This window comes from Eretmochelys imbricata, chromosome 7 (assembly GCF_965152235.1).
Source record: "Eretmochelys imbricata isolate rEreImb1 chromosome 7, rEreImb1.hap1, whole genome shotgun sequence".
Lineage (NCBI taxonomy): Eukaryota > Metazoa > Chordata > Testudines > Cheloniidae > Eretmochelys > Eretmochelys imbricata.
This window is the reverse complement of record NC_135578.1, coordinates 94,106,433-94,133,279: the sequence shown is the minus strand read 5'-3', so window position 1 is coordinate 94,133,279 and position 26,847 is coordinate 94,106,433. Positions and strand designations below refer to the sequence as shown.

The window sequence follows — 26,847 nt, the reverse complement described above, 5'->3', positions numbered from 1 at the left end:
AATAAATGCATTTACATATGTTTTACAACATGCTGTGGTGCAGTATTAAGGCCTTAATGACGAGTCCAACAATACAAGGTATGTTACCAGCTTCCTTAAAGCACATAGAGTCTACCCCAGCACAATACACACAAGAGGAGAGCAGAAAGGTGATCTGGTCCCGCATTTAGCTAGTTGGCTACCCTTTCCCAGCACTCCCCAAACTACTCTTCTCTCAGGACCTTCCAACTCTCCTCTTCCCTCGGAGCTTGATAAATCCCACCCAGTCTGCAGACACATTTCGGGGAGGATGTTACCACCCTAATCCCCATCTCTAGGAGACTCTATTCCCCCTGGGCCTCCATCCCTTTTAGTAGCAGGCGGACACATTAATGCTGATTCATGAGTTCCCAGATCACAAGCAGCCTGTTACACATACACAACAACGGGGGGCAACAACACATCTCCTGCCACCCGGTAGCCTGTTACACAACAGAAGAGGGCCCACAACCCCACCCCCGAACGGGACGAGGGGTTCCCACCACAGCCCCACACACGACAACCATACCCGGGCAGGCGGAGCCACTGCTGCAGAAGAGGCGGCCGGGAGGCACCGAGGCTCACCAAGGAGGTCAGAGTCCTACTGAGAAGAGGAAGCAGCCGCTGCCGCATATCCCGGCCCCACTACCAGAGACCAGCCTCTGCTCACTTCCTTCCCTCCGCCCGCCCCTTTCAGGGGAAGCTGCCCCTCAGCCCTCGGCCGGCGGAGGCGCCATCTTCCCGCCTGCTGGCCAATCCCTCCCCAGCGCCCGCTGGCTGCTCTCCTCGCCGCTGAGCCGCCGCTCCTGCACTGGCTCCGGCCGGGCCTACCACCAAGGCCGCGCTCCGGGGCTCTACCTGACACGGCTGGGGGTACCGCTGCTGCTGCGAAGCGGGGCGGCGAGGGGAAGAGGAGGAGGAGGAGCTGGCTGCGCAGCCGGGCGGCGAGCCGGGGAAGCACTTATTGCTGCGCGGAGTCCGGGAAGCGCTGCTGCAGCGCGGAGCACGGCCACTCACGCTGCGGGTGTGTAACACTCACGCTGTGTGGCGGAGCCGCAGTCCCGCTCTCGCACGCGCCAGGCATGTGACTGTCGCTCTGTGTGTGTGTGTGTACACCAGACGCTGTGTGTGTAACGGCAACGCGCTATGAGGGCGACGGATTCTCACGTTCACTGTTTGTAGGTAACTATCGCGCCTTCACTGTATGTGTGACACTCGTGTGCTCACTTCTGCTGTGTCCCACACTCACTGCATGTATCACCGGTACTGAGTGCGCGATCCTCCTTCTCTGTGCCTGCCAGTTCACAGATTTCACAACATTTTCTGGCGATGTCTTTGTTTGCTTGCTGGTAAAAGTCAGTGCAAGCGATTATTTATTATTTTATTTCATCAGCTGCCGTGACATTTTGTATAACTGATTTCAAATGTTAATGAAACAGATGGCAACATCTCCCCTCGTCCTCCGCCCCCACCTCAGGGAGCGACGTTAAACGCAACGAGCTCTCATTAAGGAGTCTGTTTTTTCCAGTCCTCTTATGTAGGAGTTTTGGAGCAGCAGGTCTGTGCGTTTTCAGATTCATGGTCTTTTTATAAGCTCTAGTATAGTTTTTGGAGTATAAGAGGGATTTCATTATTTCTCCTCCTTTTCACTGGCTCATAACTTCCTGGAGGAAAAAAAATCTCTTAAGATGTAACTTTACCTGCTTGCTCTCCTTTGTTGGGAAAGTTAGAAGATCAAGACCCAGTTTGAAAGATGCTAAGCATCCTCAGTTCCTGTTAAAGGCAGCTGATCCAGTGTTAGTGTTAGAGAAATTTACTAAATAATTCCTAAGTGTACATAAGGCTTCTAATGTTCAATGTTAATATGTTTTGAATCAAAAATGTGTCTTTATGGCGTTCTATAAGTTTGTTTTCTTTCGAGTATCGTATGTCCCTGTCTCTTTTATTTCTCTAAACCTCAAAGAAAATATTAAAGCAAAAAAACTACATAAGTAAAAAATCTCTGTATATATTTATGTAGTACCAAATTGTGGTCTAGCAAAACACCCCCTTATGCCCCTGCACTACCTACCTCACAGGTAGCAGTACAGGAGTAGAAGTGGACTCCATAGAGCCACTCCTCTTTCCCAGTGCAGGACTGTGTTTTTTCTAGGAAAAAAGTTACCTAACTCAAGTTAATTAACACCAGGTGAAATTTTAGCGAAGACAAGGCAGTTTGTGGTTTCACACACGTTAGTCTTTAACTTCATCTGCTAGGGTAGGGAAGGATGAACCACAACACTAAGTTCCCTGTTCCTAGTGCTAGTCCCAAGCCCAGATAAAGTGTGAGGGTGGGGTGATGGCCTGGCAAGCCATCCCCATAAAACCTTCCCACATTTGACACACAAGAAAAGGACATAAAAGTTTGGCAGTTTCATCTGCTACTCACAATAGAGCCAAGCATCAGGATTCATCTAAATCTTCTACTACATGCAGAGGGTTCGGACCATATGTTGGTGGGTTTTCCATAAATCAGAAATTGGGGAAAGCATTGGATATAAAGAGGGTATGTCCTGTTCTGCACGGAGGACAGGATTGTGGAATGTTTGATCATTAGGAGTCGGCAGAAAAACAACTCTCCTGGCTTAAAAATTGGAAGGTTTAATGTTGATATACATGTCATACAGGAAACATTGTGGAATTTGAACACTGAGAGCACAGCTCTGACTCATAGTGGTCGGATCTTTCAGTTGTTGCATGTCTGGGATACATCTGATAGGCATACCAGTGTTGCTCTGATTCTGGCCACACAAGGGTGCAACCTACACTACTGACTTGACAAGCTTGTTCTCCATATTTGATTGCTGCCATTTTCTGTCTGAAGATAGGACGTGCAGTAGTTAATTAGTACATATGCGCCACATGATGCAAGGTCTGATGTTGACAAAGAGGCTTTTTATGGCATGTTAGATGACATTGTATCTAGTAAGTCACCCCAACTTCACATTGTCATTTTAGGAGATATGAACACAAGAACTGGCCATAATAGAACTGGTATTGGGATGACACAGTTTAACAGAGGAGAGATCAGGTAATGGTGTGTCTATTAGAATTTGCTGCCACACATGAACTATTTCTTAATAGCTACCTGGTTTCAGCACAAGTATTGCCATACGTGTACATTTTGATATACTTGGGGCAACAGTGCAACCTTGGATCACAGTCTAGTTCCGAAGCCTGTGATTAAACTTATCCAGGATGTATGTGTATTTAGGAGTGCTCTAGAGTCTGATTGTCAACTTCTAATAGCAACAGTGATATTGCATACGTCGGTATCTGTTGCATCGAGATGCTTCAGTGTTGATAAGCTTTGTGATGAAGCAGCTGCTAAGCATTACAAAGTATTAATTTCCAATAAATACACTATATTGGATGACCAGCTGTCTACCATGAAGGAAGAGTGGACTTTATTTTGGATTCTACCACAGAGATTGCTGGAGAACAACTTGGACTAAGGCGAATGCAAAAGTGACATTGGATACAGATGATACCATCAGATTGTGAGACAGAAAAGAAGAGGTGCAGTGCAGAATGGTTGCACTGAGTCAGAGTCACTGAGGAGAGGAGGAAATGGGCAATAGAGGAAAAGAAATGAATAAGCAGTGTGGCAAATTGCTGGCACTACTATGATGGGTCTCGCACTCTCTCTTCTTTGGGGGGGTGAGGGGTTGCAGGGCACCGTTTCTTGCCCCTGAACTCATAGACTCAGATATTAAGGTCAGAAGGGACCATTATGATCATCTAGTCTGACCTCCTGCACAATGCAGGCCACAGAATCTCACCCACCCACTCCTGCAATAAACCTCTCACCTATGTCTGAGCTACTGAAGTCCTCAAATCATGGTTTAAAGACTTCAAGGTACAGAGAATCCTCCAGCAAGTGACCCGTGCCCCATGCTACAGAGGAAGGCGAAAAACCCCCAGGGCCTCTTCCAATCTGCCCTGGAGGAAAATTCCTTCCTGACCCGAAATATGGCCATCAGCTGAACCCTGAGTATGTGAGCAAGATTCACCAGCCAGATACCCAGGAAAGAATTCTCTGTAGTAACTCAGATCCCACCCCATCTAACATCCATGGGGTATTAACTACCCCACTAGTGTCCTAGAGGAGGGGAGTGGAGAGAGAGGGTATTTGAGATTTTGAAGGACATAATTGGATGTCCATTCTTGTGGCATCTGCTAGTTAAGGACAAACATGGAAAATAGTGCCAGGAATTAATGAACAACTTAACAATTGGCATGGGTGTTTTTGTGAATTAATTAACAGATCCCCACCAAGATGTGAACTACAACTTCTCCAAAAATGAACCCAGCAAAAAACAGGCTGGTGACATTAAAGGAATTGATGCTTGCAGTCAAACAGTTATGGAATGATAAAGCAACTGGTCTTGACAATATTTCATCAGAACTCCTAAAGAGGTCTGGATTAGTTCATGGTTTCATAGAGTTGTCTTAAAAGTAGGGCTGTCAACCAATTAAAAAATTAATCGTGATTACTCATGCGATTAATCGCACTGTTAATAATAGATTACCATTTATTTAAATATTTTTGGATAATATCTATATTTTCAAATATATTGATTTCAGTTATAACAGAATATAAAGTGTACAGTGCTCACTTTATATTTATTAGATTACCATTTGTTTAATATATTAGATTATAAATTATATTATAATTGGTTGGGAGGGGTCAAGACAGAAGGTCGAATGTAGAGTCTCAGCTCAATCCCTGTTCTCAGTGCTCGAAGCAGCATAGTGGTGGATATAGATCTGGTGCAGTTTACTCCCTCCTTGAAGCAGCAGGAGAACAAGAAGTGAGATTGTGACCCAGGGTTTATCTACACTGTAGTGGCTAAAGCGGCAGTGCTGCAGTTATACCACTGTAACCCTATAGCAATTATTATAAATTATTTAATATATTAGATTATAAATTATAATATTCTATATTATATGAAATAATAAATGGTAATCTATTATGGTATAACTGCATCCACATTAGGAGTTGTATTGATTACAGCAATACTGGTAAAAAACCACACCCCCAACTGAGCTAATTATACCAGTATATAATCTGTGTGTAGGTATAACATTGTGCTTGACACACTTCATGGGGGATGCTAATTCTGCTTACAGAGAACCTAACCAGTTTCAGCCTTGAAGATTTGAATCAAATTCTTTTTTCCTGCTATAACATGCTTACTTACACTTCATTAAAGAGCACCTTTTCTTGATAAAATAGTTTTCATCGCCCGTCGGCATAGAGCATCTTCACCAGACGCACTACAGTGGCACAGCTGCTTCAGTGCAGTTCTGCCAATGTAGCACTTCCAGTGTAGAACTGCCCTCTGTATTACTTTTTCAGCTAGGTCAACAATACTTGTAGTTTGGAACAATGCTGCCCAATTGGATTTCTCTCCTCAGAAGCTAGAAATAGTTTCCCGTGACCTCAAGTTGCAGACAGCTACATTGTATTGTCAGATCTTGTGTACCGATTGTTTTGTTTGAGATCATTAATACTTTTTTTTTTATTTGTAGATTCAACCCCATTACAGTGTTAACTGAAAAATAAACAATTACTTTTATTCCCATTCATAGTTTATAGGGCCAGAAGCGCCCACTGTGATCCTCTGGTGTGACCTACTGTATAACACAGGCCCTAGGACAGAGGTGGGCAAACTACGGCCCGTGGGACCTTCCTCCCCGGCCCCTGAGTTCCTGGCCTGGGAGGCTCGCCCCCGGCCCCTCCCCTACTGTTGCCCCTCTCTCGCAGCCTCAGCTCACTGCACCGCCAGTGCAATGCTCTGGGCTATGAGCTCCTGGGGCAGCACAGCTTCAGAGCCAAGGCCTGACCCGGTGCTCTGTGCTGCGCGGTGTGGCTGCCTGTCCTGGGGCAGCTGCGCCGCCAGCCACCGGTGCTCCAGGCAGCACGGTAAAGGGGCTGGGGGAGCGTTGGCTAGAGGGCAGGGGAGTTTGGGGCGTGATCAGGGGCCGGGGGTGTGGATAGGGTTCAGGGTGGTCAGGGAGCAGGGGTCCCAGGAGGGCAGTCAGGAAGGAGAGGCAGGGTTGGATGCGGCAGTGGGGGGCAGTCAGGGGAGGGGGTTCCGGGGGCGGTCAGGGGACAGGTAGCGGGGGTGTGTGGATGGGGCAGGGGTCCCGGGGCAGTCAGGAAGGAGAGGGGGGTTGGATGGGGCGGCAGTGGGTAGTTAGGGGCGGGGGGGTTGGGGGGCAGTCACGGAGAAGGGGTGGTAGGATGGGGCAGGGGTCCTGGGGGGCAGTCAGAAAGGAGAGGGGAGGTTGGATGGGGCAGGGGGCCCGGGGGCGGTCAGGGGACAGAGAGCGGTGGGGTAGATGGGGCAGGGGTCGCCGGGGGGCCATCAGGGGGCAAGAAGCCGGGGGGGGGGTGGATAGGAGGCGGGGGCACAGCCTTCCCTAACCAGCCCTCAATACAATTTCAGAAATCCAATGCGGCCCTCAGGCCAAAAAGTTTGCCCGCCCCTGCCCTCGGACTTCCCTGAATTAATTCCTGTTTGAATTAGAGTGGGTTTCTTAGAAAAACATCCAATCTTGATTCAAAAATTTCCAGTGATGGAGAATCCACCATAGGCCTTGGTAAGTTGTTTCAGTGGTTAATTAACCACTGTTATGCCTTCTTTCTAATCTGAATTTGTCTAGCTTCAACTTACAGCCATTGGATCGTGTTATGCCTTTGTCTGGTAGATTAAATAGCCCTCTATTATCAAATTTTGCTTTAGGTAGGTACTTATACACTGTGATCAAATCACCCCTTAACCGTTTTGGTGAGCTAAATAGATTGAGCTCCTTTTTTTTCCAATTCTTTAATCATTCTCGTAGCTCTTCTCCAAACCATCTCGAATTTTTCAACATCCTTCTTAAATTTTGGATTCCAGACTGGACAAGGTATTGCAGTAGTGGTTGCACAAGTGCCAAATACAGAGGTAATGTAATATAATCTTTCTACTCCTGCTCTTGATATTTCCTGTTTATACATCCAAGTATTGCATTAGCCCTTTTGGCTGGAGCGTAATAGTATTGTAATCATATTCAGCTGATTATCCATAATAACTCACAAATCTTCTTCAGAGTCACTATCTCCCAGGAGAGAGTCCCCCTTTCTGTAAGTATGGCCTACATTCTTTTTTCCTAGATATATAATTTTACATTTGGCTTTATTGAAACATATATTTTTAGCCTGCACCCAGCTTGCCAAGTGACCTAGATTGCTCTATCAGTGAACTTCATTATTTGTCATGCCTCCAGTCTTTGTGTCATCTACAAGTTTTATCGGTAATTATTTTGTGTTTTCTTCAAGCTCAATGTTAAATAGCATATGGCCAGAATTTGCTTTGTTTGGGACTCCACTAGAAACACACCCATTTGATGACAGTTCCCTATTTACAATTACATTTTGAGACCTATTGGTTAAGCAGTTTTAATCAATTTAATGTGTATCATGTTGATTTTATATCATTTTAGTTTGTTAATCAAATTGTTGTGTAGTACCAAGTCAAATACCTGACAGAAGTCTAAGTATATTACATCAACCTGGTAGCAGTGCTGCCTACGCCATCTGGCTTCTCATTTAGGTGAAGTTCTACTGATGAAGGCATCTCTTCAAGATAGTTAAGTCCAAAGCAGACTGCAAAGAATTACACAGGGATCTCACAAAACTGGGTGACTGGGCAACAAAATGGCAGATGAAATTCAGTGTTGATAAATGCAGAGTAATGCACATTGGAAAGCATAATCCCAATTAGACATACAAAATTATGTGGTCTAAATTACCTGTTACCATTCAAGAAAGAGATTGCGGAGTCACTGTGGATAGTTCTCTGAAAACATCCGCTCAGTGTGTAGCAACAGTCAAAAAAGCCAACAGAATGTTAGGAACCATTAGGAAAGGGATAGATAATAAGACAATAAATATCATAATGCCACTATATAAATCCATGGTATGCCCACACCTTGAATACTGCATGCAGTACTGGTAGCCCCACCTCAGAAAAGATATATTAGAAATGGAAAAGATACAGAAGGACTACGAAAATGAATTAGGGGTATGGAACAGCTTCCATATGAGAGGAGATTAAAAAGACTGGGACGGTTCATCTTTGAAAAAACAAAGGGGAATTATGACAGAGGTCTGTAAAATCATGAATGATGTAGAGAAAGTGAATAAGGAAGTGTTATTTACCTCTTCATATAACACAAGAACCAGGGGTCACACGATGAAATTAATAGGCAGCAGGTTTAAATCAACAAAAGGAAGTACTTCTTCACACAATGCACAGTCAACCTGTGGAACTCATTGCCATGGGATGTTGTGAAGGCCAAAAGTATAACTGGGTTCAAAAAAGAATTAGATAAGTTAATGGAGAATAGGTCCATTAGTGGCTATTAGCCAAAATGGTAAGGATGCAACCCCATGCTCTGGATGCCCCTAAACCTCTGACTGCCAAATGCTGAAGCTGGATAACAGGGGATGGAAAACTCAGTAATTGCCCTGTTCTGTTCATTCATTCCGAGGCATCAGGCACTGGCCACTGTCAGTAGACTGGGTAATGGGCTAGATGGACCATTGATCTGACTAATATGGCCATTCTGATGTTCAGTCAGTATTTATCTGTTTGCTCAACAAATGTTTATGTTCATCACCACAGAAATCAATATATTATTTAAATTAGTCTGAATAACTTTATTTTGATATTTTTGTATTTTTGATCTTTAATTTTTCTATGTAACTTCTATTTTTTTAATAAATGAAACATGTTTGCTATAATTGACATACATTTTTTAGGGTCAGCTTTAGGGTCAGATTTAACTACTTTTGAACCTCTTTCCCAATTTTAAAAGTATCTTATTTATTTGCAATATGCCATTTCCTTGTTCATTTTGTGTCTTCTGTCTTGCCTAGACTAGGAAAAAAGGTTCTGCTTACGTTATAAACTGACCTATTAAATAGAGGTAAAGGTGTTAAACTGGGTCTACACTTGTGTTAAATTGGGTTTTTCAGTCATGTTGAGTTAGTTCGATTGACTAAAGTATCATTTTTCCTAGCAGAGACAAGAACTAAATACAGAAAGGCCTGATCCAATTCCCATTAAAATAGATTCCTATGGTTTAATTGGGAGTTTGAATGGTCTCTAACCTGTTTACAGAACATGTATTTTTCTAGTAATTGTCTTATTTTATATTATAAGCCAAATTCTGACATTCCATCGCAGCTGTACATACTTACATACCAAAGAAGAAACTGCAGCGAGAAGTTGGAGCAGAAGGTAGAAGTTAATTTTCCTCCACAGTGAATATTGCAAAGGGATTGTTATAAAGTGTAGGTGATGGCATATAATCTACAGGTTTATGTACATAGACTTGTTGCTACCTCGATCAGGCCATAGCCCTGATACACTTCCCTATGCAAATTATTTTTACGCTTAGCAGGTACAGAATGAATAAGGTGGCTGTGAATAAGGTGGCTGTGAATAAGGATGGACTCAATCAGAATATAGTTGCAATCAGTGTTGCTTTTGTATCTATTAGTTTTCCCATTTGGATGCCTCTTTCCATAAACTAGCGAGAATTTGTTTCTGTGATTTTTGTTTTCCTTAAAAAATTAAACAAAATACACCATGCCTAGGAAATTACACACCAAAAACCTACATTAAAAGAAAGTTATTTTGGTTGCAAAGTTTGGTTTGCAAAACTAGGAAGTTAGGAAATGCCAGCGCTAGCATCTCCTGTACAGCCTAATTTGACACCTTATGCATATACCCTTTATGATACAGTTTTTAATGACATGATTACATGCTTTTTCTACATGATCCCTGCCTCATTCAGTACAGAGGTTTGATGGACAAAGGGGAAGAATTAAGATTGCAAGGGTAAGTGAATCTGGCATTACTAACTTTTGACTTGCACGCAAATTTTCTTTTAATGTAGTATTTTTAATATGTAATGTATAAGCAGATTGTATCTCATTTTAGTGACACCCTTACACAAGTGTTATGTGGAAGCCAATAGGTAATGCTGCAAATTAAACTTGTATGAATTAGTGTAAAGTCTCTATTGGTCTTTGCGGTCCTCAGCCTATTTTTAGAATGAGCCAGGACCTTTTGTTTAGGATTGGACTAGCAGCTCAACAGTAGTGGCCTTTTATATATGAAGATATCATATATGCATGATTCCTATGCCTTATTCTTAGTGCCTTTGCATGAGACTGCAATATCTTTGGTTCTTGCAGACATTGTTTTAACTCTTAAGAGGAGTGGGAGCAGGTAGCGATGAAGCTGTTTCACAAGAAGGGCCATACTGGGTCAGACCAAAGGTCCATGAAGCCAAGTATCCTGTCCTCTGACACTGGCCAATGGTAGGTGCCCCAAAGGGAATGAACAGATAGGTTATCATCAAGTGATCAATGTCCTGTCACCCAAGCCCAACTTCTGGCAAACATAGGCTAGGGACACTATTCTTGCCCACCCTGGCTAATAGCTATTGATGGACCTATCTTCCATGAATCTATCTAACTCCCTTTTGAACCCCATTATAGTATTGGCCTTCACAACACCCTCTAGCAAGGAGTTCCAGAGGTTGACAGTGCATTGCATGAAAAAATACCTTCTTGTGTTTGTTTTAAACCTGCTACCTATTTATTTCATTTGGTGGCCCCTTGTTCTTGTTTTATGAGGAGTAAATAACACTTCCTTATTTACTTTGTCATGTCACCATTTGCCAAATAAAAATGCACCCTTGCAAAATTCCAATCCATTCTCTCTTGTCTGTGTCGTCCGTGAAGGACCTCTGATCCAGAGACTGCACCTCGTTGCCCCTCGCTCCAGCTCTTCAGGATTCTAGCAACGCTCGTCATTGTGTAGTTCTGGTTTATGCAGGCTCTTATGCTATACCTATTCCTTTTAGTAATGAAACTGCTGTCTGAAAGCAAGTCAGTGAGAGACAGCTGCTCCCACTATATTGTGTAGAAAGTAGACCCTTATACTGTAATAGATCTAAAAACATGGTTTGTTAAAAGGTAGAAAAGCCTCCTTGTTCCGCTTCCTGCAGTACAACAAGGAGTAGGGAGGGAGTAGACACTGAATGACAGGAGCGTCTGTTCAGTGGTCTTGCCGTAAGGAAAGGAACATTGCATGGGCTTCCTGTGACTCAAGTACCTTTACAGCCACCGAATACAGGTGCAGTAATGTCCACAAGCCCTCCCCCGACAGCAGTTATACAACTGCCGCGAGGCGACAGTGCAGAGCACGCAGTGTCCGATCCGACTGCAGAGGGCTAGATTCGCCATAGCACGCAGCGCAACACGTCACTCCTCGGAACCAAGTGACCGCTTGCAGGCAGACACTACCACTCCCAGCATGCAGTGCTTCGGGGAGGGGGACCACCATTCCCAGCACCCATTGCTTCGTGGGACGTAAGCGACCTGGTGTTCGACTCCGGAACGCTCACGGCCGACGCGTGCGCCGTCTGCGCGCCTATGTGACGTCAATTCAAGCATCACCCTGCCCCCGAGTTCCCGAAATTTAAAATAAGTCCCATGCTGCACCAGGAGCCGCGCGGCTGTCCGTTGATTGGCTGCGGAGGTGCTGGCGCGCGGTTCAAAGTTGTCGAGGGGAAGGGGCGCCTTTGGCTAGGCGCGTAGTGACGGGAAGCGGCCGGAGCAGCTCGGCGGGTGGCGACGGTGGGCCAGGGTGAGTGCCTGCGCGCTAATCGCGGGTGGGGGGGCTCCGGGCCGGCCGGTTCCCCCTTTCCCAGAAACCCCTCCTGAGCTCGGGGCTCCTTTGCTGAGCGATGCTCCCTCTCCGTGGCCGGCTGCCGCTGTGCTCAGCGCCGGGTCCCCTGTGTGAGCGGGACACGGCGCCGCTCGGTGCCCCGCGGGGGGGAATGATGCTCCCCCGCCCGGGCTGTCGGGGCAGGGCTGTAGAGCGCTCGGGGGCCTGGCAGGGGCGGGCTGGGGCGCTGTCTGTTGTCCCGTCCGCGCACCGGGGAGCAGCCAGTCTGCACTCACCGCTTCCTTCTCCTCCGCAGGCTCCCCGCGCCCAGAGACCATGGCGACGGCGGCCGTGAGCTCCCAGGGCGGCGCTAAGAAAGAGGAGAAAGGCAAGAATATCCAGGTGGTTATGAGATGCAGGTAAGCGGGTCCTGTGCGCCCCGTGACCGCTCCTCCTGGGCGGTGGGTGCTTCTCTGTTATAGCCACGGGCAAATGACGAGTGCTGGACGGCATCCAGACGGGCCTGGTGAGGAGGCTGCCAAAGATTCCTGTGGTCAGACCTGTGTAAAGCATTAGAAGGGACGATTTAATGGTGAGGTAGTTATAGCTATGGAGACATTTTAACTAAAGCCCCTATATTTAAGTACTTTCTCAGAAGTTCAAATCTGGGACATCTCCTTGGCCCAGGCGTGATATGTTTGCAAAGCATGGTGAGCTTCAGACTTGCAAATGCATATCTTACCAAATTATCAAAAAGAAAAGGAGGACTCGTGGCACCTTAGAGGCTAACAAATTTATTTGAGCATAAGCTTTCCAGGGCTACAGCTCACTTCATCGGAAGCTTATGCTCAAATAAATTTGTTAGTCTCTAAGGTGCCAGGAGTCCTCCTTTTCTTTTGGGAATACAGACTAACAGGGCTGCTACTCTGAAACTTACCAAATTATGTTTCTCCCTTCAAAGAAAATAAATGCCTGAACTATGTTAAAGTAAGACTAATTGGACAACTTAACATCAGCCTAACAGTTAGTTCCCTTATATGACAGCATTGTAGTACAGTTTTTTTAAACTCTCCTTTCTTGTAGTTTTCCTCTCTTCTTTGAGAGCCCTCTCCAGGAGGGGTTCAGGAGACAGAAAGTCTTTGTGGATGGGAACCCCACCCTGTTTCATTGTCAAGATGTAGATTTTTCTGCCCTTACCTCTTTCCTGCCAAAGAATGGCCACTTAACCAGGTGATGGCCCATTTGCTAGCCTTTTGTCTCTGGAGAACCAGTTTGTGACTGCTCTCCAGATTTGGAATATGTCTTAGGCCTTATCTACACTACACAGTTTTGTCAACAAATGTCCGCTTTTGTCAACAAAACTGTGGAGGTGTACACACTGAAATGCTCCTCCACATGATGTAACTACCTTGCTATGCCGACATAATAAAACCACCTCAACAAGAGGTGTAGGGTTTATGTCAGTATAGTTAGGCTGACGCAATGTCTGTAGACCCTGTGTTACATTGGTGGTTAGCTGTCAACTCCACTGGGAACCAGGTCTAGAGGCCTGGTTGTCTTCCACCAGTGCTCTGGGCTGGGAATGGTGGGTGTCTTGTCAATTTCCCAGCTCTGGAGCTGGGAAATTGACACAGCTGCCTGGCTCCCAGCAAGGAGCAGGTAGGGGGTGCCCAAGAAGCGGGGACAGCTGGACCCCACTCCCTGGGTGTAATTTTTTTTTTAACCCATTTACTCTTTTGGACTTCATGCCGTCACCTGGCAACAAGTTCCACAGGTTGTGCATTGTGTGAAGAAGTATTTCCTTAGGTTTGTTTTACACCTGCTGCCTATTAATTTCATTGGGTGACCCTGGTTCTTGTGTTATGTGAAGAGGTAAAAAACACTTCACTTTCTCCACACCATTCATGATTTTATAGTCTCTATTGTCATCCCCCTCAGTCATATCTTTTCCAAGCTGAACAGTCAGTCTCTTTAACCTCTCCTCATACGGAAGCTGTTCCATACCCCTATTAATTTTTGTTGCCCTTCTCTGTACCTTTTCCAATTCTAGTATATCTTTTTTGAGATTGGGCCACCAGAAATGCATGCAGTATTCAAGGTCTGGGCATACCATGGATTTATGTAGTGGCATTGATATTTTTTTATTATTATGATTATCATCATCTATCCCTTTCCTAATGGTTCCTAACATTCTGTTAGCTTTTTTGACTGCCGCTGCACATTGAGTGGATGTCTTCACAGAACTATCCAAGATAACTCCAAGATCTCTTTCTTGAGTAGTGTCCCCGTGCCTCTGTGGGTCACAGCTGAGAATACCAGATACAGGACAAAGTGCTGAAAAATAGCGCAGGCTCACCCCAAACTGGTGGTTATTCTACCATTAGCTATACCAAGCCAGTAACAAAAGTTAAGTTCTGTCCTAAGTTCTCTCTAAGCTGTGCAACCGCTCAGCAGCCTATTAAGCACCATGCAGGCGCTCAGGGCTGCGGCGGGAAAGATTCCTCTCCCCTAGCCCCAGACCTGCTGTGAGAGAGCTTGGGGGTGTCCTCTCTCCCCATCATAGCCCCAGGGCAGCCTGCCCAAACCCCTTATCCCCGGCCCCACCTCAGAGCCTGCATCCCCATCCGGAGTGTCCCCCCTCCCTCCTGGCACCCTAACTCTCTGCCTCAGCCCTGAGCTCCCCAGCTCCACCCCGGAGCCTACACCCCAACCCTCTCCCCAGACCTTAGCCCCCTCCCACACTGCAAACCCCTCAGCCCCACCCCCCCACATGAATTTTGTTATGTGCAGCAATATGGAGGTAATGTGAGACAAAGTTCATTCTGCACGTCTCACTACACTGATTCACATGACGTCAAAGATGCAGTCTCCTTAGGCATTCCAGCACTTATTTCCTCACGCAGACACTAGGCTTTATGATGAGTGGTTATTGAAAACCAGTTTAATCAAACAAAGGGTCCTTCTGATCTCAAGAGATCAGCCACATAGCCAGGTCAGTATATAACTCAGATCTTGTCCAATAATTGCTCTGTTGTCAATAGTCTAGTAACTACTCCTGGGGGAATTCTGCACGTGCACAGAATTCATTTCCCCTGCAGATTTCCTTCCTCCCCCCCCCCTCCCCCCAGATAAATGACATTCTGACAGGGAAGCAAAGGCAAGCTGCAAGAGCAGTCACACCACTCCCTAGCAGCACGGGTACATAGTTTCAGGCACCCGGAGCAGCTGATGGGAGAGGTAAATCACTGTGGGGCTGGGGACACCCCAGCCAGTGGCTCCTACCCTGAGCCGGGGTCAGCTGCTAGTCCTGGCTGGGTTGGAGGTGGGAGAGGTTGGGACTTCCTCTTCCCCTACAAGGAGTGGCTGGGGCTGTGTCAGACCCACCCTCAGAAACCTCCCCCAGCTACAGGAAGCTCAGCATCCTCCCCTGCTTCCTGCCCCCATCACTTCTCGGCTACGGGGGCAGGGGTCATTGTATGGGGAGCATCTGGACCTCGCATACCCAGACATCCCGGCCAAGCCTCACTCCGTACACCCAGAACCCCCCAGCTCTCCGTACTCGAACCCCAACCCATTGAACCTCAACCAAATGCATCCAGACCCCCTGCCTCCAGCCCCCAGCCCTGCACCTAGACCACCCCCCACTGAGCTCTTTGCACTCAACCCCCCCAACCTGATGAGCCCCACCTCTGCACCACTCTGAGCCCCCACATCCACTGACCCCCACCCCCCAGCTAGTAGCAACCAGACTCCCTACCCCACCAAGCCCTACTACCCCAACACCCAGACTCCCCCACTGACACCTTCAAACCCAGACCCCTTCGCTGAGCCCCAACCACCTTCACCTGGAAGCCTCTGCAGAGTCCCATTGCCCCTGCACCTAGAACCCTCCAACAAGCCTCCATGCATCCAGATCCCCCCACACACACCTAGACACCCCCCACACACACACACTGAGCTGCCTGCACCCAGATTGTCCCTCTCACCCCACACCTGGTTCCCCCCACACAGCCCTTTCACACTTGGATCCTGCCTAGTTGAGCCTGCCTGCCCCACACCTGGTGCACCTGGCACAGAGGGGCAGGGCCCCAGGGTGTTTCTGGGCCAGACCTTGTGCTGTGTCAGGGTCACATGTAACCTCACTGCTCAGTCTATTTCCTAGGGGTGGGGAGGCTGCCGGGTGATCTCCCACCTTCGTGCAGCCAGTGGCCTGTGCTCCCCACTGCCATGCTGGAGCATCTGTGTTTATTTATTGACAAATAAAACTTGCAGAATTTTGGAGAATTTTAAAATATTGTGCGCATAATTTTTAATTTTTTGGTGCAGAATGCCCTCAGGAATAAGTAACTAAAATCTAAAGGTTTCAGAGTAACAGCCGTGTTAGTCTGTATTCGCAAAAAGAAAAGGAGTACTTGTGGCACCTTAGAGACTAACCAATTTATTTGAGCATGAGCTTTCGTGAGCTACAGCTCACTTCATCAGATACATACCGTGGAAACTGCAGCAGACTTTATATATACACAGAGAATATGAATCTAAAGCTTTATTTATAAAGAAGGGGAGGGTTACAGTCATTGCGAAGTTGGTGTGTCAGGTTTGAAGCAGTGATGGACTAAGTTCCCTCGGAGCTACCGCAGTCGGCGAAAGGCGCCTCTCCTCCTGCCCCAGCCTTGGAGCTGCTGTGGCGAGAGAGGGATGGGGGAAGTCCTCTCTCCCCACTGCAGCCCCAAGCAGTCTGCACCCCAAACCCCTCATCCCTGGCCCCACCCCAGAGCTCGCACCCTCCAACTCTCGGTCTTTCTAAAAGTTATCCAAACAGCACTTTAACGTTGGTAGTGAAGACACATTAAAGTGCTGCCGTGGCAGCGCTTTAATGTGGCTATTTAGTTGTGGCACCAGCGCTGGGATCCCCCTGAGCGAGAAAGTTGCAGCCTGTAAAGTGGCAGTGTAGATTACAGGAAGACTTGCTGGTGGGACAAGTTTCTTCTTTGGTGCAGTGTGAGAGTCCATTGCCCTTGATGGGCCATTATCACAAAGCTGTCTGGCTTCACCTGGTGGGTGTTACCGGAGGAACAAACACATCTGGGATATAGATCTATATAGTCAATATTCATTACTTCAGACACAGTGATGAAACAGGGATATAGACAGGATAAACATAATTGGCAAATCATAACTTTTCCATTGACATTTTACATGAGATACTTTGTACTAGATTTATTGCAATTGTATAACAATGGTAGCAACAATAATATATAATGGTCATATGTCAATCAAGTAGTAACAACTAATTTAGACCCCATCATTTTGTATGAATAGCTGGGATTATGTTTTCCAGTGTGCATTACTTTGCACATCAACACTGAATTTCATCTGCCATTTTGTTGCTAATTACCTAGTTTAGTGAGATTCTTTTGTAACTCTTTGGAGTCAACTTTGGACTTAACTATCTTGAGTAATTTTGTACCATCTGCAAATTTTGCCACCTCACAGTTCACCCCTTTTTCCGGATCACTTATGAATATGTTGAACAGGACAGTATAGATTTTTGGGAGACTTTGCAATATACCTCTCTCCATTGTGAAAACTGACAGTTTATTCTTATCCTTTTGTTTGCTGTTTTTTAACCAGTTACTGATCCATGAGAGATACTTCCTTCTTATCCCATGACTACTTATTTTGCTTAAGAGCCTTTGATGTGGGACCTTATTGATGGCTTTCTGAAAGTCAAAGGACACTATATCCACTGGATTACCATTGTCTACATCAGGGGTTCTCAAACTTCACTGGTCTACGTGTTTGACTCCCTCAAATAATTCAAATAGATTGGTGAAGCAAGATTTCCCTTTACAAAAGCAGTGTTCGCTCTTCCTCGACATGTTTTCTTCATCTGTGTGTCTGATAATTCTTTACTACAGTTTCAGCCAATTTACCTGATACTGAAATTAGGCTTATCCAGCCTCTATTTGTCAGGATCGTCTCTGGAGCCTTTTTTAAAAAATTGATGTTACGTTAGCTGTCTTCTGGTACAGAGATTGATTTTTAAGTAGCAGTTTACATACCTGCAATTTCATATTTGAATTCCCTCAGAACTCCTGGGTGAATATGATCTGGTCATGGTGACAGACTGCTGCTTAATTTACCAATTTGTTCCAAAACCTCTTCCACTGACAACTCAATCTGGGATAGTTCCTCAGATTTTTCACCTAAAAAGAATGTCTCAGGTGTGGGAATCTCCCTCATGCCCTCTGCAGTGAAGATTGATACAAAGATTTAATTTAACTTCTCCACAAAGGCCAGGTCTTCTGTGAGTCCTCCTCTAGCAACTTGAGTGTCCAGTGGCTCCACTGATTGTTTGGTAGGCTTCCCTTTTTTAATAAATAATTTAAAAAAAAAATGTTAGTTTCTGTGTCCTGCTACTTGCTCTTCAAATTCTTTTTTGGCCTTTGCAGTTATACTTTTACATGTGACTTGCTGGAGTTTATGCTCATTTCTGTTTCTAATAGGATTTAATTTCCAATTTTTAAAGGATGTCTTTTTGCTATTGCTTTTGTTTAGCCATGGTGGCATTTTTTGGTCATCTTATTGTTTGTTTTTATTAGGGGTATGCATTTAGTTTGATCCTGTATTTATGGTATTTTTAAGTAATGTCCATGCAGCTTGCAAGCATTTCACTCTTGTGACTGTTCCTTTTAATTTCCATTTAACTAGCTTCCTAATTTTTGTGTAGTTCTCCTTTTTGTAGTTAGAAACCCACCACTGTAGCATTTTTGGTATTCCCCCTCACTCCCAACTCCCAAGAATTTTAAATTTTAATTACATTATGATCACTAATATTTAGCAGTTCAGCTATATTCATCTCTTGGATCAGATCCTGTGTGTCACTGAGGACTAAATCAAGAATTGCCTCTCCCCTTGTGGGTTCCAGGACTAGCTACTCCAATAAGCAGTCATTAACGGTGTCTAGAAACTTTATCTCTGCATCCTGTTCTGAGGTGACATGTGCCCAGTCAATATGGGGATAGTTGAAATCCCTTATTATTACTATGTTTTCAGATTTTTGGTAGCTTCCCTTATCTCCCTGAGCATTTCACAGTCACTGTCGTCATCCTGATCATGTGGTCGGTAGTATGTTCCTGCTCCCATACTCTTATTATTCAAGCATGGGGTTTCTTTCTATGTAGATTCTATGGTACAGTTTGATTCATTTAGGGTTTTTACTATATTTGACTCTGTTTTCTTTTACATATAGTGCCACGCCTCCACCTCCATGCTGTCCCTAGCCTCTGTTTGTCAGAGGGTGGAGATGGATGGCAGGAGAGAGATCACTTGATCATTATTTGTTAGGTTCACTCCCTATGGGGCACCTGGCATTGGCCACTGTTGGCAGACAGGATACTGGGCTGGGTGAACCTTTGGTCTGACCCAGTATGGCCATTCTTATGTTCTTATGCAGGGGTCAGCAACCTGCAGCACACGAGCTGATTTTTAGTGGCATTCTGCTACCAGTCAGGGTCCTGGCCACCGGCTCGGGGTTCCGTCCATCCAGCCCACAGTGGGATGAGCGGGGTGGCGGCCAGGACCGCTCAGCCTACTGCTAGTCTGGGGTTCTGTTGGGGGCGGAGGGTGGGCTTGTAAATGTAAAATTTATTACTGGCACATGAAACCTTAAATTAATAAAGACTTAGCACGCCACTTCTCAATGGTTGCCAACCCCTGTTCTTGTGTATTCTTATGTTTTTAGTACAGCCTACTCTGTTATTTCTATGTCTTTCGTACCCTGGTATTACTGTGTCCCATTGATTATTGTCATTCCACCAAGTTTCTGTGATGCCTATTATATCTATATCCTCATTTAAGACCAGGCACTCCAGGTTGCCTATCTTAACATTTAGATTTCTAGAATTTGTGTACAAATGATTGTAAAAATTCTCAGTATTTAGTTTTGTCTTTGTGGTGACTGAATGGGACTCTTTCGTTTGACTGTTTCTCTTTCAGTTCCCAGTGGCACTTTATCACCTTCTATCCTCTTCTCTTGGGAAATAGAGTATCCCTTTTAATAAATCCTCCACTAAGGGATGTCTCAGTCTGAACTGTGTTCCTCTGCACCTCTCTGCTTTCCCCATCCCTCAGTTTAAAAATTCCTCTGACCTCTTTATTTTTACATGCCAACAGTCTGGTTCATTTTGGTTTAGATGGAGCTCCTCCTTTCCCAAAAAGTTCTCTAGTTCCTAATCACCTATATCCCTCCTCCCAAACCATTATCTCTGCCATGCGTTGAGACCCTGCAGTTCTGCCTGTCTTAACTGGCCCTGCATACAGAAGTGGAAGCATTTCAGAGAATGTTCCCATGGAGGCCATGGACCTCAACCTTTTAACTAGCATCTTAAATTTGGCCACTCAGACCTCTCTCCCACCATTTGCTATGTCTCTGGTACCTACATGTACTATGACCACTGGCTCCTCCCCAGCATTGCACATACATCTATCTAGATGTCTTGAGAGGTTTCCAACCTTTGCACCTGACTAGCAATTCACCATGTGGTTTTTTTGGTCTTCACAAACCCAGCTATTTATATTTCTAATAATTTAATCCTCCATTACTATTGCCGGTCTCTTCCTAATAAATGAGGTTCCCTCTCGTCACTGCAAGAGGATACCATGACATCTGGAAGGAAGGTCCCAACTATGGGATTGTTTCCCTTTGCTCCAGCTTGATGTTTGACTTCCCTGAGATGTTCATTCTCCAACAGCACCAAGGCTTTCACACCAGGGGTGGGACTGCTCTGCTGTGTCCCTGAAAGTCTCATCTATGTACCTCTAGCTCCCTTAGCTCCTCCAGTTCAGCTATTCTGGTCTCAAGAGCCCATACTCTGTCTCTGAGGGGCATGAGTTTCTTGCTCCAAAGGAATACATATGCCACCTGCCCACAAGACAGCTAATCTTACATGCTGCATTCAGTGCAAAAACTGGATAGCCCCCACTCTGCTGCTGGACTTCTGCCTGCATTATTTTTACTCTTGCAGGGGTTTGGTTTTGTTAATTGTTTTTGGGGGGCATTATTGGCCTAAAGTCAGAGTCTGTCTGTTAGGTGTACATGGCTCTCATGCTGTCTGTCATGCTCCCACTCAAAACTACCATGTTTGCTGCTGCTGTTCGTTAGCTTCTCTGGTTGCTTAGGAGCTGGTTTTTAAACTACTGTTCTCCCTGAATTAGCCATGCCCCCTTGTCAAGGGACTAGGGATCCAAGGATAGGAGGCTAGAACCTCATTAGTAAACTCTCAGTCTAGCTAGCAGGCTGCTTGGCTCAGCACTCAGCCCCCAAAAGAGACCACACTGTAAACTTCAAATAAGCAGGCACACAGCAAGCACTCACACAACAAACAGACAAAAATTCTGTTCTGCCTTCTTCTCGCTAAACATCAGTATATATTTTAGTTGCAAATATGCATTACCTGGACTCCATAAGTATAGTATCAGGGTTATTCCCACAGTTCTGGACATCCCTATAACAAACTAGTCCCTTGGACTGAACTCCATTCCAGGACTCTCTAGTAGCTTCTGTCCTTTGAAGACAGCAACTCATTAAATGACAAATCATATTTCTATCAAACTTCCCCAAAATCCCTTAAACTTCTTCTCTCCACCCTGCCCTTTAATATCTGGAAAGCTCTTTTGCTTTAAAAACAACATACACACACACAGAGTTAAGTGCTTGTGAGTAGGTCTTCATAATGGAAATAATGTATCAGCATTAAAATGGTTCTGGTGATATCTACTGCTCTATTCTATAAGCATTGTAAATTTACATGGTGCCTTAAATTGGGTAAGATATTCTTTGCCTCAAAGGCCATCAACGTGGGATGAAGTTGAGTCCCTCTTTTCTCAATTGTATGCAAGCAATCAGTCCAATGAGAAACTTAATCCATCCCCCATATCAAACCAACTTTAGTAGAAGTTTAGCTACTGTATAACCATGTTGGACAGCTTCTTCCATTGCCTTTTTAGCTAACCTAATTATTTCCTGGTCTTTGCTCTCGGTGAAGGGCTGTTCACAAGGTTAATAAAAATGCGTACTTTAGGGTATAACCTGTTAAAGAAGAAATCCTTTCCCTCACAGCTCCATGTCAGAACACTATACATTTGGGCACGTGCTTTGTAGGAGGTTGGGCTTTTTCTTCAAACTCTGGATGATGGCCACTGTTGAGAAGTCACAATGACTGACTAGATGTATTGCTAGGGATCCATGGTGGATCACGCTACATTCAGGATTTTCTTATAAAGGTGTTTACAATAAGAATTATGCAGTATATTTAACCCTTAGTGAAATATAATTTGGCATATTGTTAGATAAACTGACAAGTCTAAATAAAACTGCACTTTTTAGTTCACATTCGTTATTGTATGTGTAAAAAGAAAAGGAGTACTTGTGGCACCTTAGAGACTAACGAATTTATTTGAGCATGAGCTTTCGTGAGCTACAGCTCACTTCATCAGATGCATACCGTGGAAACTGCAGCAGACTCGAGCTGTAGCTCACGAAAGCTCATGCTCAAATAAATTAGGAGTCTGCTGCAGTTTCCACGGTATGCATCTGATGAAGTGAGCTGTAGCTCACGAAAGCTCATGCTCAAATAAATTCGTTAGTCTCTAAGGTGCCACAAGTACTCCTTTTCTTTTTGCGAATACAGACTAACACGACTGTTACTCTGAAACCTATTGTATGTGTGTCTCCTGTGTTCTAGAGGCAATAAACTTGTTGAAAATGCATGCACAAACAGCAGAATAGCTGCAAACATGCCAAATATCCATCAAATGCACTCTTTAGTGGTTTGAAGATAAATGGAGGAAACTTCCCCTAGATTAAGCAAATACATTTTGTGGTTTATACTGCATAAGCACTATGCTGCTTTTGGATTTTTAAACCAAAATACAAGCACCACTTAGCCAAACCTGATTCATATCCTTGCCGATGAGAGAAATGTATTCTTAAATCTTGTCTTTTAGGCCCTTTAATGTGTCGGAGCGCAAAGCAAACGCCCATGCTGTTGTAGATTGTGACCATGCAAGAAAGGAAGTTAGCGTCCGTACTGGAGGAGTAACTGATAAAACAGCAAGGAAGACTTACACATTTGATATGGTAACTGTTCTTTGAGTCACTGATTTCTAGATTTCTAAATAATCAGTCATGGAATTGAAATATGTGCTAACCTCAGCTGGTGAAACACATCAGAGTGTAGCTAAATGTGATCTACTGACTTTGCCTCAACAGGTCTTCGGAGCTCAAGCAAAACAAATTGAGGTGTACCGGAATGTTGTCTGTCCTATTTTGGATGAAGTTATTATGGGATACAACTGTACCGTGTTTGCGTAAGTGCCCCAAACTACTTTCTTAACATGTAACTTCAGTTTCAAGTATATACTTTTAATCTTCAAATTCTGCCACACAGTTATGGCCAAACTGGTACAGGAAAAACCTTCACAATGGAAGGGGAGAGATCACCTAATGAAGAATATACATGGGAAGAGGTAAATCTGACCTCCTATTAAAACCTCGTTAGCTGAATTGTAATTCAATGCAAGTATATTGTAGAAGACTTAGCTGTAGCTAATGAAAATTTGGTTGGAATTGGTCTTTTGCAAGTACTCTAAAGCTCTCATTTCACACTCACCTACTCTAACATTAAGAGTTTACCATTAACCATCTTTTTTTAAAATTATAAATATTCTCTTAGATAAACCTGATTTTGTTTCAAACCTATCTGCAAGCTCTGAAAATTATCCTATGAAAAATGGTCTATTTGTGTCAGACTCTAATCTTTAAAACAAGTTATGTTGATTTCCCTAAACTTAATTCTCCTCTTTATTCCCACCGTCCCTTTGGTCTTTTCTTGGCACTGGTATTTAATAAACTCATCTGTGCTTCAATTATAGGATCCACTTGCTGGTATAATCCCCCGTACACTGCATCAAATATTTGAAAAACTTTCAGACAATGGTACGGAATTTTCTGTGAAAGTCTCCCTGTTGGAAATCTACAACGAGGAGCTTTTTGATCTTTTGAATCCGTCCCCTGATGTAGGGGAGAGACTGCAAATGTTTGATGATCCCCGTAACAAGGTACAAATCTGAATTCTAAAACTTAAGTGGGGCTCTTGGAATGACTAAATAAAGATGTGTAACATAAAATCCCGTCTTGACAGAGGGGTGTGATTATCAAAGGATTGGAAGAAATAACTGTGCACAACAAGGATGAAGTGTATCAGATTTTGGAAAGAGGAGCAGCGAAAAGAACAACTGCAGCTACTTACATGAATGCATACTCTAGGTACAAAACTTTCCTCTTATAAGATTTAATATTTTTGATGTAACAAACCTGGTGTGACCAAAACAGTCAAAGATTTTGAAATTACACTGAACCCAGCTTGAGCTTGTGGTCCTCATATTAGTTTAGGCTCTCAAGATTAGGGCTCTACTGTGGCTTTGTAAGTCACACCTCTATCATCCTGCAAAATTTGGAGAGTACAGCACAACACAGGCACACCTGGAAGCATTCTGCTTTTGCTAGACACAGGCAGACAAAATGCCTGCGGGGTCATATGCCTGGAAGCAGCTCTTTTTGAGGGGCTGTTTCTAGACGAGGCCTCCTCACTCACTCATGATGTCCAGAGATGCAAGATATTCTGATCTTGTTTGGCTGCTGCTACTTTGTAAGAATATCAATCTGCTCTAAGTCTAAGGGCATCAGGATCATTACTTTATATCTAAATTTCCCATAGTTCCAACTGGTTTGTAGGAGTATAATTTTTGTTCTGCTTGTGTGTTTCTATGCATTGTGAAATCTACATGTTCTCAGTCAGAAGCGTCTGCATATTTGTGGTGCATTCAGTGTTTATTGCATATCCCTTACCAATGTCACACTGGTGGTGAGACTTGTAAATGGGATACTGTCAAGCTAAAGTGAGCTGTAACTCACAAAAGCTTCTGCTCAAATAAATTTGTTAGTCTCTAAGGTGCCACAAGTACTCCTTTTCTTTTTGTCAAGCTAAAAATAAGTCCTAAGCTCTACTAATGTCTTAGATAAAAACTGAATTTTAAATTTTTATTCCTGAATACTGCTTGCTTGTATTTACATAGCTTGGACAATAAAAATACTTTTCAGATTCTCCTGTACTGTACCTGTGTGTACCTAGTGCATTGGTTACAAACACAACAGGGCATGTTCATTTTCTTTTTTTAAAGTTTCCATAAGTTGAGTGTGTAAAAATATTTGTAGAGTTTATTGCTCTAATGTCTTCATAAATTTTTTTCCTGAAACCTAAACATTGGGCTGAATTTTCTGACACTGCCCCTTCTATGTTTTAGTATATGAGTGCTTTTCAGAGGATCTTATTTGTAAAGTGCCTATTTAGAAGCGTGCTTAGTAAAATAAGATGATGTATTAGAAAAGTGCCCATCTATTTAAAAAAAAAAAAATCAGTGGGCCAAACTTATCCCTGGTACAAGTCCACTGACAACAGTAGCACTTTATCAGTGATTGTCTTGCAAAAAGAAGAACAGTTGGTTTTATTGGGATGTCTGTTTTAAACTGACTGACTTATTTTGCAGTCGTTCACACTCTGTGTTTTCAGTCACCATACACATGAAAGAAACTACAATAGATGGAGAAGAGCTTGTTAAAATTGGGAAACTAAACTTGGTAAGTATCTGCATTAAACTCCAGAGTTCTATGAAGGTGACAATCCTAGAATAACAAACTAGAAGAAGAAAAAGTTTTGCCTCATTGTCTCAACTGAACAGCTGACATTAATTCACAGGAGAGGCGCTTAAGCTATGTCTACGCTGCACTTTTGTTGTTAATACTTTTGTCGGTCAGAGGTGGTGAGAGGCGCGAAACAACCCCTGACCGACAAAAGTTTTAATGACAAAAAGCACCAATGTGGATAGTGCTTTCAGTGGGAGATGGTCTACTGCCCCTTGTTGAGGGTGGTTTTATTTTGCTGGCAGGATAGCTCTCTCCTGCCTGCAAAGAGAAGCTACACTGCATACCTTATAGCAGCACTGCTGTAGTAACACAGCTGTTCCACTGCAAGGTATGCAGTCTAGACATAGCCTTAAATGCTTTTGAACATCCTACTAGGTGTGTCTGTACCTTCTTAAAAATCTGGCCCTATGCTGTTAGACCATGCATTTTTGTGTCCTGCATAAATAATTGGTGGGTGTGACTGATTAGTATATGTCTGTATGTAGCAATACCAAATTCAGTTTGTTTTGTGAATGCTATTTTGACTGTAAATATCTGTGCCTTCATCTTGGACTGGTATTCCAGCACGTGTCAGGAGAAATACTTGCACCCAGCAGAGGACTAACAATAGAGAGCAATCTGGAGTCATTAATCTGGATGGTCTTCTTTTCAAATGGAAGCACTATAGGACAGCTCTGCTGTCTGTAGCCTAGGGGAACCAGGTTTACCAGATTGGATTGCATGGGCCTGTAACCAAGCAACAGATTGAGGTGTATTTCATAGAATTAAAAAAACAGGTTACCTGATTAAATTTATAGGCAAAATTTATAATACAAATTTACAGTACAAACAAGGGGAAGTTTTTTGTTTTGTTTTGGGGGGGGTTGTTTGTTTGTTTTTGTTTTTAATACAATGCACAATTAACCTGTGAAACTCACTGCTGTGGGATGTTGTGGTTGCCAAAAGTGTAACTGGGTTCATGAATTATCCAGTTCTTTTTTGGGGGATGCGTCCAACAAGGGCTATTAGCTAAGATGGTCGGGACACAACCCCATACTTGGGGTGATCCTAAATCTGTGATTATCAGAAGCCAGGAGTGGGAAATGGGGTGGATCACTCCATAAATTCCCTATTCATAATTGCCACCCTAAAGGCCTGGTACAGGCCACTGGTGGAGAAAGATGGGCCATTGGTCTGACCCAGTATGGCAGCTGTTATGTTTTTATGAAGCCATTGAGCAGAATATACAATAAACACTCCTAAGTCTTAGGAAAGCTAGGTTTGTGTGCATGGTGGCATATTAATATT

The 26,847-nt window shown here is 44.1% G+C and overlaps 2 protein-coding genes across 8 annotated transcripts in view; one reads left to right on the top strand and one right to left on the bottom strand.

Annotated features, from left to right (window-relative positions):
• IDE (insulin degrading enzyme) overlaps positions 1-11,369 on the bottom strand; it is a 109,179-nt gene extending 97,810 nt beyond the window's left edge. For 2 of the 5 annotated variants that reach the window (XM_077822588.1, XM_077822589.1), the window contains exon 1: positions 548-703. In XM_077822588.1, the coding sequence (XP_077678714.1) occupies positions 548-651 (104 nt within the window). In that variant the 5' untranslated portion in view covers positions 652-703. Of the gene's footprint in view, positions 1-547; positions 704-876; positions 1,101-11,240 lie in introns of those variants that run through there. The other 3 variants (XM_077822592.1, XM_077822591.1, XM_077822590.1) reach the window with 3 other exon arrangements.
• An 18-nt stretch (positions 11,370-11,387) lies between these two features.
• KIF11 (kinesin family member 11) overlaps positions 11,388-26,847 on the top strand; it is a 32,678-nt gene continuing 17,218 nt past the window's right edge. The window contains exons 1-8 of one of the 3 annotated variants that reach the window (XM_077822585.1): positions 11,388-11,774; positions 12,112-12,197; positions 22,803-22,935; positions 23,068-23,165; positions 23,246-23,324; positions 23,730-23,915; positions 23,999-24,123; positions 25,404-25,494. In XM_077822585.1, coding sequence (XP_077678711.1) covers positions 22,933-22,935; positions 23,068-23,165; positions 23,246-23,324; positions 23,730-23,915; positions 23,999-24,123; positions 25,404-25,494 — 582 coding nt within the window. In that variant the 5' untranslated portion in view covers positions 11,388-11,774; positions 12,112-12,197; positions 22,803-22,932. Of the gene's footprint in view, positions 11,775-12,111; positions 12,215-22,802; positions 22,936-23,067; positions 23,166-23,245; positions 23,325-23,729; positions 23,916-23,998; positions 24,124-25,403; positions 25,495-26,847 lie in introns of those variants that run through there. The other 2 variants (XM_077822584.1, XM_077822587.1) reach the window with 2 other exon arrangements.